Here is a 12,089-nt window from a genome sequence, read left to right on the forward strand (position 1 = left end):
AAGTGAAGCCCAAATGTATTAAGTTATCTGCCCAAGGTCATATAGCTCCCCAGCCTCTGTACTTGATCTCAAACCTATGCTGACTTGGAGCAAACTAGGAGACTAAAGAGTAACGTTGGGGGAGAATAAATGTAACTCATATTAGAAACTGCAAATTATGATTATATCTCACACAGGCAGTATCTCAAGATCTAAAACACTGATTGTAGCTGGAGGTGGCATTACTGTGCTGAGGCATGCCTGAACAGTGCTGGACAGTGCTGGAGATGTATTCCTCAGTCTCCCTTCTCTGCAGACCACCCCTTCAGTCCTTTTCCTGGCACTTGGTCTATATCAGGTCAGGGAGTCCATGCCCTCTCGGGGCAGGGTAGACCTGGTACCAATTAAGGGTCCACACAGAAGGTGTCTGGACCCTAAAAATGTCACACAAAGAGTTAGAAATCAGGAACAATCAGAAGGTGAGAGGTTGGGGGAGAGAAAGAGAGAGAGAGAGACAGTGACAGAGAGACCGAGAGAGGAACAAAAGAGTATATAGCCCGTATATTTTCAGGTTACTTTAAACAAAGAACAAGGTGACCAGGCAGCCTGTTAATAGCACAGGTTTGGGGTCACCATCTGGGTTTGAATCCTAGCTCTGCCACCTACTAGCTGGTTGACGATGGGCAAACTGCTTCACCTCTCTTCTGTAAAATGGGGTAACAATGGTTATCTTTAAATAATGGGATTAGGGGTTAATAATTTCTTTTATGTGCTCTTCTGTATTTTCCAATGCCTCTAATGCATTCTTACTATTCTTGAAGAGAAAAATATATGCAACACATCTTAAATGTGCATACCTTAGTTAATATCCATATTAATAATTTTAACACAGTTAAAATAACATTCTCTGCATCAAGAAATTCAATAAAGTCCCTTCACGATTATCTGTATAAACAGCAGAAAAATCCAAAGATAACATATAATAGTATATATTAAAAAATTCATTTGAATTTTGAAATGAATCCTCAAAGCATCAAATGGTGCTGATGTCACCCAGGGGAAGCAGGGATGCTGTACAATCTACTTATCCCATCCAACATGCAGGCCTTCCCCTGTTATGCTACATGCTAGAAATGGCCACTCCCAGTTGCAGCAAGTCCAGGGTTGCCTTTTATCAACCCTTCCTACTGCCAAGAGCAGCTGACCCACACAGGGCATCCAAGATCACCTAAGCAGCAAAAGTAAATAGAAAGGGGTTATCAACAAAGCTATTATTAAACATTTGCAGTGCAGTAAATAGCCTTAATAGCAAGGTTTCAGATAATCTAATCTAACCCAATGCAAGACTTCACCATAATATATTATGTCGTTAGAAAAAATTAGTTCACATCAGTACAGATTCACAATCCCTTATCCAAAACCTTTGGAATCAGATGTGGTTTGGGATTCAGAAACATACAAATTTTAGAAAGTCAATATGGTATATACGTTGCATATGACATACCACCCAGTAGGGTCTTCTGGGGCAGCACCCTGTAGCAAAATATACGAACATTCACACTAACAAAACAAAGACTCTAACTGGCTTCCCGTCAGGATCAGGGATTTTGGAACTACAGTTTGTAGGCTAGTATCTCAATCTTTTGGATCATTATTTTTATGAATCTGCCTTAACTCTGATAATTTATGGATATGGATTCTAAAGGTAAACATGAATATTCAAGTAATATAAAAAACATAGTTGCTCATATTTGCAGACAACTAACCTATTCAAAGTCCAAAATATATATAAAAAAAATAAAATAAAATCAACTTATGAAGGCAAAGGAAAGCCAGAAAATAAGCCAGGCAAGTTATTTAATCAACACATATTTGTGACGCACTTAAATTTACTAGAAACACAAACTTTGATCCAGTAAGTTCAAGTCTGCATTTTTTACCTTCTATGTAATATGCTGCTTAATAGAGAAGTTTTGTGAGAAACCATGACTATCAACCTGTTTTTTTTAAGACAAATAAAATGGATAACTTATCCAGAATGAGCTGAATTATAGGGGTTAATCACAAATTGCAGAACAATTTATTTAACCCTCACAGGCCCTTCTGAATGTTTCTGAGATTTGCTTCTTCTCAGAACAGAAGTTACTCAGACACTGTGGTATGAGGGTTTCCTTCCAACTCTCTCCCAGGAATCCCAAAGTGCACAGCTGTGTCTGGCTAGAGCCCTCCCACCTCTTCACTCGCCCTGGGCCTCCCCCTGCCTCCATCTTATACACCATCCCTGAGTTACTCCAGAAAATGAAGCATGGAATCACATGATTGCTTTTTAAGAGACACACAGATACATAAATTATTATTTGTCTCAATTTTGGGCAACAATCTAATACTTTAGAAAGCACTTTCATCAGGTTCATGGTTTGCTAAATATAAAAATTATGATTCAACAGGAAATTGGGTAAGTCAAGCAAAAATTTCAGCATGTTTTTGAAGATTTTGCTGTCTCAGTGGTTATAGTTGTTAACCACAGCTTTGAGTTCTGGACACAAAAACCTGACACAATGTTTGGATTGGCTGATGTTTTTAGCATGTAAATGTAAAAATCCTTAGCAACTATGCTGGCTTGGAAATTGGTATATCTAAGATTTTCCTGAGTAAAGAAATTCCCGATGGCGCAAAAGTCATTTTATTGATAAAACATTAAGTTTTGAAGATAATAATTTTTAAAATCTATTATTTAGTATGGTAAAATCTCATGTGTACAAAAACATATTAAGACTATAACATTCACCACCAGTGTACCCCATACTAGTTTGGTCAGATATTAATATTTTGCCATATTTTTATCCTTTCCCTTATTATTATCTGAAATAAAACATTATAGATGTGTGCCTCCCTGCATCCACTCCCCTCCTCCCTCTCCCTCCAAGGGTTACCACCATTCTAAATCCACTGGTTCCTATGATTACACTTGACTTCACATGCTTACCACATGGCTGTGTATCCATAAACAATATATTTTTCATCTAATATGTTTGTACTGAATTTACTCAATATTACAATATTATACTTTTCTAACAACTATATTCTATTGCATGAATACATTTTGTATCATTTCTAGACTGTGTTTTATATTGTTACATATTTTCTCAATTAAACAGTGTAAAGGACACTCAATAAAATTAACATAGCTTCATTTAAGTAAGCAATTACCTTTTTTTCTTTTTTCTTTTGTTTTTGTTTTTTGACACGAGTCTCGCTCTGTCACCCAGGCTGGAGTGCAGTGGTGCAATCTAGGCTCACTGCAAACTCTGCTTCATGGGTTCAAGTGATTCTCCCACCTCCGCCTCCAAAGTAGTTGGGATTGCAGGTAGCCCACTCCCACCCACCATGCCCCACTAATTTTTTTTGTGTGTGTGGTTTTTTTTTTTGGCAGAGATGGGGTTCACAAGGTTGGCCAGGCTGGTCTTGAACTACTGACATTAAGTGATTCACCTGCCTCAGCCTCCCAAAGTGCTGGCATTACAGGCGTGAGCCACCATGCCCGGCTAAGCAATGCCTTGAACTCAAGTTTTGAATCCAAGAACTATGTTAATGTCAAGTTTTGCAACTTTCCAAATGCTTTTACAAAATAATTTCTATAAGATCATTAAGACTGTCATCTATAGATGTTTGAGGCATCAGAGTTGAGTAGTGATAAGATGGTAAGATTGTATGAATATAATAAAAATGTATAAAAATAAATGTTGATTTGTGATCAAATTGGACAAACTTCCTGAAGTTTTCAAACAGTGGGCCAACAGAGACATCATCAGTCCAAATGTTTTTCCTCCAAGTGGAGATGCTGTGGATGAAGGAGTGTGGGGACCCCTCACCTGCTTTGGTTTGCAGCCTGCTCAGGTCTGAGCTGCTGGGGCATGATGAGGCCCTTGCATGTCTTTTCCCCTGGTCCCTAGGAGGAATACATAAAGCACTCAGCACAAACATCAAAACACTTCTAATTCTGTAAATGACAAAAGTCTGCTATATACAGTTTCTTATTTATTATTTTGAGATAGGTCTAGCTGTGTCACCCAGGCTAGAGTACAGTGGTTCTGCGGTCATAGCTCACGGCAGCCTCAAACTCCTTGGTGCAAGTGATCCTCCCACCCCAGGCTCCCAAGTAGCTGGAACTACAGGCACATGCCACCATGATTGGATACTTTTAAAAAATATTTTGTAGAGATGGGGTCTCACTACATTGTCTAGGCTGGTGATTCCTGGTCTTAAGTGATCCTCCGGCCTCAGCCTCCCAAATTGCTAATATTACAGGAGTGAGCCACTGTGCCCAGCCAATATACGGTTTCTGAAGAAACCATCGAGAATTGTTTATCCGGTGGGGTTTGGTGCTCTATATGCTGGGTTTTTTGTTTTTGTTTTTTTGAAATGAAGTCTTGCTCTGTTACTCAGGCTGGAATACAGTGGCGCGATCTAGGCTTGCTGCAACCTGCCTCAGCCTCCCCAGCAGCTAAGACTACAGGCACATGCCACCATGCCTGGATAATTTTTGTATTTTTAGTAGCGATGCGGTTTCACCATGTTGGCCAGGCTGTTCTCAAACGCCTGACCTCAGGTGATCCGCCTGCCTCGTCCTTCCAAAGTGTTGGCATTACAGGCATGAGCCACCGCACCTGGCCTCTATATGGTGCTTTAATTCACTTTTGATTTTCAAGTAAGATTTATCTTTTTAAAACAAGTCATATTTGCCTAACAACGTGAAATACAGTTACTAGAAAGAACAAAAAACTCCAGTTTACTTTGCAAATCAAAACTAAATTGGTTAAGGATATATACCACAAGGGGTCACTGTAACAATAAGAATGAACTCTGGGATGCTTGGATTTATAAAAGCCTAACCTTTGGGAGCTGGGAAAGACCTCTGTCTCTTTTTCTCTTTTCCTCACTCCTCACAACCCTGCAGATAAGGAAACTGCGTCCTGGCTGGCCAGATGTGCCCAAGGTCACATAGTAAAGACAGATTTGGACTCATAATATACAAATTCTCTTTCCACTACATAAAAATGTGCCCTGATTCCATTTTTAAAATTAAATTAATATTCTCTGAATATATATATATATATATATATATATACTTTTAGAAATATCTTAAATGTTTTAAAAAAACTGAAAATAAATGTGGGCAGTCCCCAGATGACAAATATTTTGTAATTCAAATAAAAGAGCAGTGGCTGGACAATAGCAGGATTATATGCTCAGATTTTTGAAAAGTTTTATTTAATGTAGAGAACGTCTCTGAAGGATATAGCTTCTCTTTAGCCAGAGCTGATACTTAGAAGTACTTACTTTTAAATCTGTACAAAATTCCAAGGTAAAAAAAAAAAAAAATACCAAGAGAAGAGTGCCAGTTTTATATGGAAATTTCTTTTTGGCCATCGAATATAATAGCTGTTCCAAACGACTCACAAAGAAGGCCTACACATGTGATGGTCCCCGTGGACATCTGCATGTGCCACGGCTTCTGCTTCCTGTGTAGCGAGCCCCCAGTGACCATGCTGTGCTGCAGCTTAGCCCTTGGCCTTTCCTGCTGCCCTGAAGATCAGCGTTTCTAAATACCGTTTTTTTCCTCATAAACATTTCCCTCAACCCTTTTTTTTAAAAACACTTAACACTTACTTTTATCATAAAGTAGGAAAAAGATGAAGCTAATTTTCCAAAAATTGTCTAATTTTCAGAAACAGCTGCTTTACTTGTTCATAATAAAAATATAGCTCTGATAGCAAATGTTCTTAGCTGATTGAAGATGACTACGGGGACAGGGACCTCTCAAAGGAGGCAGAAATAAAAGAATCAACCCTGCGAAAAGGTAAAATACCACAAGTTTGTCAGGCTGTAGAGCCAAGGAAGTTCTCATATTTATCACTCCTAGAAATAATGCGAAGGTTTGAGAATAGGGACAAGACCTTCCTTTCAATATATACACCTGCCCTACACAATAATTAAAATCAAGCAACGTACTTTTCAACTAATGGGCTTCTAAAGTCACTGGTCCACTCTCCCTGAGGTCATGGCCAGTGATGAGGTTGCCTACATAAAAACCACACGCATGTATCCCCACCTCTAGGGGAAAAAAGGAAGTGTCCTTCTTATATGCAAAAGCTCAGCGGTGCTGGGCCTCCCAGTTCTCAAGAAGAGCATAGGACTAACTAACTCAAGATGAATTAAAGACTTAAACGTAAGACCTAAAACCAGAAAAACCCTCGAAGAAAACCTAGGCAATACCATTCAGGACATAGGCATGAGCAAAGATTTCATGACTAAAACACCAAAAGCAATGGCAACAAAAGCCAAAATTGACAAATGGGACCTAATTAAACTAAAGAGCTTCTGCACAGCAAAAGAAAACTATCATCACAGTGAACAGGAAACCTACAGAATGGGAGAAAATTTTTGCAATTTATCCGTCTGACAAAGGGCTAATATCCAGAATCTACAAAGAACTTAAATAAATTTACAAGAAACAAAACAAAACAAACAACCCCATCAAAAAGTGGGCAAATGATATAAATAGGCACTTCTCAAAAGAAGACATTTATGCAGCCAACAAACATATGAAAAAAAGATCATCATCACCGGTCATTAGAGAAATGCAAATCAAAACCACAATGAGATACCATCTCATGCCGATTAGAATGGTGATCATTAAAAAGTCAGAAAACAACAGATGCTGGAGAGGATGTGAAGAAATAGAAACCCTTTTACACTATTGGTGGGAGTGTAAATTAGTTCAACCATTGTGGAATACAGTGTGGCAATTCCTCAAGGATCTAGAACTGGAAATACCATTTGACCCAGCAATCCCATTATTGGGTATATATCCAAATGATTATAAATCATTCTACTATAAATGCACATGCACACATATGTTTATTGCAGCACGGTTCACAATATCGAAGACTTGGAACCAACCCATCAATGATAGACTGGATGAAGAAAATGTGACACATACACACCATGGAATACTATGCAGCATAAAAAGGATGAGTTCATGTCCTTTGCAGGGACATGGATGAAGCTGGAAACCATCATTCTCAGCAAACTAACGCAAGAACAGAAAACCAAACACCACGTTTTCACTCATAAGTGGGAGTTGAACAATGAGAACACATGGACACCGGGAGGGGAACATCACACACTGGGACCTGTTAGAGGGGTGGGGAGTTAGGGGAAGGATAGCACTAGGAGAAATATCTAATGTAGTTGACATGTTGATGGGTGCAGCAAACCACCATGGCATGTGGATACCTATGTAACAAACCTGCATGTTCTGCACATGTATTCCAGAACTTAAAGTATAACAAAATAATAATAATAATAACGTCAGGGAAAAAAAAAAGCACAGACTGGGATTAACTGCTATTCTATGTGATCCTCATGGTGTGGTGGGGTGAGTACGTGGGCTCTGAACCCAAGCTGCCTGAGTTTGGGTCCTGGGTCTAACTTATGTCAGCATTGTGACCTTGGGCAAATTACTTGGCTTTGGTTTCCTCATCATTAAAAAAAAAAATTTTTTTTAAGAGGTAGGGGGCTCACTATGTTGACCAGGCTAGTCTAAAACTCCTGGCCTCAAGGAATCCTCCCATTTCAGCCTCCCAAAGTGCTAGGATTACAGGTGTGAGCCCCTGTACCCAGCCTGGTTTCCTCATTTTAAATTGAGAGCAGTACAGTGATGACATTGGAAGAACTTAATAAACTGAGAATATGAATTTTCTCTTTCCTTTTGAGTCAATAATCACTTGTCTAAGCAGTCCAGAGCCAAATGTTATTGAGCTAAAGAATATGCATGGCATTGCCCTGATGAAGTTTAAAATCTACTCTGAGGAATTAAGGAACCACTGTTTTTTCATGGAAAAGTCCAATAGAGTCATTAATAAAGTCCTAGAATGTGAAATTCAACAGACGGCAAGAACTAGAGGGTGCTAAGAAGGAAGTGATTAGTGAGTGGGAGAAGTGGACCACAAAACGGGCCTTAAAAGAGTAAAAGTTGGCAGTGTGGTGGCTCATATAATGCCTATAATGCCAGCACTTTGCGAGGCCTAGGTGAGACAATTGCTTGAGCCAGAAGTTTGAGACCAGTCTGGGCAATATGACAAGACCTTCCCTCTACGAAAAATTTTTAAATTATCTTAGCATGGTGGCACATGCCTGTAGTCTCAGCCCCTCTGGAGGCTGAGGCAAGAGGATAGCCTGAGCCCAGAAGGTCAAGGCTGCAGTGAGCTGTGATCGTGCCACTGCACAAACCAGCTTGGGTGACAGTGTGAGACCCTGTCTCAAAAATAATAAAGGACAGGCGCGGTGGCTAATGCCTGTAATCCCAGCACTTTGGGAGGCCTAGGAGGGCAGATCACCCGAGGTCAGGAGTTTAAGACTGGCCTAGCCAACACAGTGAAATCCCATCTGTACTAAAAACACAAAAGTTAGCTGGGTGTGTTGGCAGGTGCCTGTAATTCCAGCTACTCGGGAGGTTGAGGCAGGGGAATCGCTTGAACCCGAGGGGCAGAGGTTGCAGTGAGATGAGATCGCGTCATTGCACTCCAGCCTGGGTGAAAGACCAAGACTCCGCCTCAAAGTAATAATAATAAAAGAATAAATGTTAAACCAGCAAATGACAACACCATTCTCAGAAGGGGATAGCATGAGTAAAAATAAAGACAGATTTAAGCAGCCTGATACTGAGGGCAGGGGATAAGTGCCCATGGGAAATAAGACAGTCACAGAAGGTTTCTACTGAGAAGTATTGGAAACAGTTGCCCGACACTGTGGGTTCAGTGAATGAACCTGATTTGAGAGGCAATAAACTATCATAGGTTCTTATACAAGGAAGTGATGGGATTTGGGGGCGTGTGATGACAAGAGTATTTAGGAGGCTTGGAGAGAGGGAACAAGGACTGATCTGAGGGTGACAGTGGAACTGGAGAGGAAGGAACATATTCAAGAGATTCTACAAATCAAGGGTTAACAGGATTTGGTGGCTGATTTCAGGCAGAGGAAATAACAGAATGTAGCCTTGGAGGAATGGGATAGCAGGGGAAGCCTAACAGAGTTTCCACACAGCCACATAGCCAAAGTCCCACAGTAAGACGGAATGGGGAAGAGAGACATCAAGAAAAGAAAATCACGCCATTAAGGAAAAAAGGAAGACTACATGGACTTATGTACTCAACAGAAATTTGGGTTTCCTGTAGACTCTACTCACTGGTCTTGGCTCTACTTACTGGTACTGCATAAAACAAATCTTTATCCTTTTCCTTCTTGACAATCCTGCAAATATTTAAAAGTGTTGCATTACCCACATAAAGTTATCTCCTGTGGTTTAAATCCCATGGTTCAACCACTTACAGCTGTGTGATCTTGGGTAAGCTTTGGTTTCCTGATCTGTGTAAGAGGGTAGTAAATAACACTATTCCCCAATGTGAGATTGTCGTGAGGACTAAATGATAGGATGGGCAATTGCTTGGCACAGTTCCAGGCACATGGTAAATACTCAGCAAATGTTTACTATTGTGGCTGTCATCACTGATGTCATCAGCAAACTCCTCCAGTCCCTTCAACTATTCCTCATCTGATGCGGTTTCAAATCTCTTCCAGGATACTCAGTTACTCGAAGTGAGTGTTCGTTTGTCTGGATCCCTTTGCAAGTCTGGAATCCAGCACTCAGCCAAAAGTCTTATGGCCTTGAGGACAGAGAGGAGATGTTCTAAGTAACGTTGCAGCCTAAAATGACATTGGTGGTTTGGTGGTCACATCACAGTGGTGGGTGGCTCTTATCTTTTTCTACATGTGCTGCTAAGGTAGACTTTCCAATCCAGGTTGGACCTTTGCTCGTTATTCCTAAATTCCACAGGGCTGCATTTGGCAAAGCATTCCTGCCTATCACATGTTTTTGGATCTTGAGTCAGTCATCCAGCATAATTGTTCTTCTCAGTTTCCTGTTCCATATTACTAAAGACTGTAATTAAATTTTTTTGCAATGATTTTTCATGTACCAAAAATAATTCCAGAAATCATTTCTTAAAGCTCCTCTGTGAAATTCTTCGTAGAGGCAGATTGGCACTGTTTTTATTCATTAGGATATCTTAATCTACAAATAACAAAAACCTAATTTTAATGGATTTAAGCAACAGATGGAATTTATTGACTCGCATAACCTGAATGTGGACAGGGAGGGTGGGTTTTAGGCATGGTGCAATCAGGCCTTTGGCTGCATCTTTCTGCGATTGTCTCTGCTCTGCCCTTCCCTCACTTCCAACTGTTACCAGGTTGGAGTTCTGATGAAAGCAAAGTGGGTCTGGCATTCCCAGGCCTCTCCTCCTCAGTCCATATGTTTCAGAGAAAAGCAAAGTCTGCTCTTACAGTCAGTGAGGAGAGTCCTACATTTCACTCTGAATAACCAGAACCAAGCTGTGGCTATGGCAATGCTATACGTGGACTGACCTGAGTTACCACTGCCCATCCATGAGTCAATCATGTGGACAACATCTACTTCTGGACCACATGCACCCCAAAGAAATAAAAGTACATTTCTTTAAAAATACTATCAAATTAGCCAGGCATGGTAGCTTACACCTGTAATCACAGCACTTTGGGAGGCTGAGGCGGGCAGATCACCTGAGGTCAGGAGTTCAAGACCAGCCTGGCCAACATGGCGAAGCCCCAACTCTACTAAAAATACAAAAATCAGCTGGGCATGGTGGCATGCACCTGTTATCCCAGCTACGTGGGAGGCTGAGGCAGGGGAATCACTTGAGCCCGGGAGGCGGAGGTTGCTGTGAGCCGAGATTGCACCCCTGCACTCCAGCCTGGGGAACAGAGCAAGCCTCTGTTTCAAGAAAAAAAAAAAACTATAAAATTCAGATTTTGCTATAATTCTGACAGTTCTTCTAATTATTATGACTAAGGTTCTTTAGTCAGACGCCAGCAAGCTTTTTCCCTAAAGAGCTACATAATATATATTGCCAAGTGGGCCATGCGGGAAAATCCAGGTACTACGTGGTTACATTTGCAACCATTTAAAATGCAATCATTTTAAAAAGTGTATAAACCATTCTTAGCAGAAGAGCTATAAAAAAGGAAAACACCACAAACAAGCAAAAACCAGATGGATGACGAGATTTGGCTCCTGGGCTATAGTTTTTGTTTGTTTGTTTTTTGAGACAGAATCTTGCTCAGTCTCCCAGGCTGGAGTGCAGTGGCATGATCTCGGCTCACTGCAACCTCTGCCTCCTGGGCTCAAGTGATTCTCCTGCCACAGAATCCCAAGTAGCTGGGATTACAGGCATGTGCCACCACGTCTGGCTAAGTTTTGTATTTTTAGTAAAGATGGGGTTTCGCCATGTCGGCCAGGTGGGTCTCAAACTTCAAACCATAGATGATCCGCCCATCTTGGCCTCCCAAAGTGCTGGGATTAGAGGCGTGAGCCACCGTACCCGGCTGATTGATTCCGACTTTGGAGTAACAACTAAACAAATATTAAGAGGTAGATTAAACAGGATTTGGAATTTTTAAAAATTTAAAAAATTTCCATTTTGTAAAAAATGACACGTAAGGAAATTGTAAAGGATGCTTATGGATAAGAGAAAATTTAGCAAGTTTTTAACTAAACTTATCCTTGCCATAAGAAAAGCCACTTCATTTTTCAAACTGGATTCAAGTTGTGTAGGTTCAAGGCAGGTGATAGATGTTTTCAGCTTTTTGGCCACACAGTTTCCGTCATAAGTACTCAACCCCTGCTGCAATGTAAAGATGGCCATGGACGAATAATAAGTGTGTCTGTGTTCCAATACAATTTTATTTACAAAAACAGATAATGGGCTGGATTTAGCTCATGGCCTTAGTTTGCTGATCCTGCTTTACAGTATCTTCGATACTTTGACTGCAATTTGGTAATGCAACAGAGAGGCGGACAGCAGAGAGAGGGTCCCCTCAGCATCTTTCATAGGCTAAAGCACCAGATACGGTTTCCAGACAGAGGATCACTTCTTCTTTTCCTTTTTTTTTTTTTTTGCTATGGAGTCTCACTCTGTCACCCAGCTGGAGTGCAGAAGTGTGATCTCAGC

General features: G+C 40.6%; 1 protein-coding gene across 10 annotated transcripts in view; it reads right to left on the minus strand.

Moving 5' to 3' along the window:
• The window catches only part of ARMC2 (armadillo repeat containing 2), a 132,126-nt gene that overhangs the window by 84,608 nt on the left and 35,429 nt on the right, over window positions 1-12,089 (minus strand). For all 10 annotated transcript variants that reach the window (XM_032275089.1, XM_032275090.1, XM_032275094.1 and 7 more), the window contains one exon: window positions 3,852-3,928. In XM_032275089.1, the coding sequence (XP_032130980.1) occupies window positions 3,852-3,928 (77 nt within the window). The remainder of the gene's footprint in view (window positions 1-3,851; window positions 3,929-12,089) is intronic.

Source organism: Sapajus apella, unplaced genomic scaffold (assembly GCF_009761245.1).
Source record: "Sapajus apella isolate SASKATOON/1434 unplaced genomic scaffold, GSC_monkey_1.0 scaffold6, whole genome shotgun sequence".
In the NCBI taxonomy this organism is placed as follows: domain Eukaryota; kingdom Metazoa; phylum Chordata; class Mammalia; order Primates; family Cebidae; genus Sapajus; species Sapajus apella.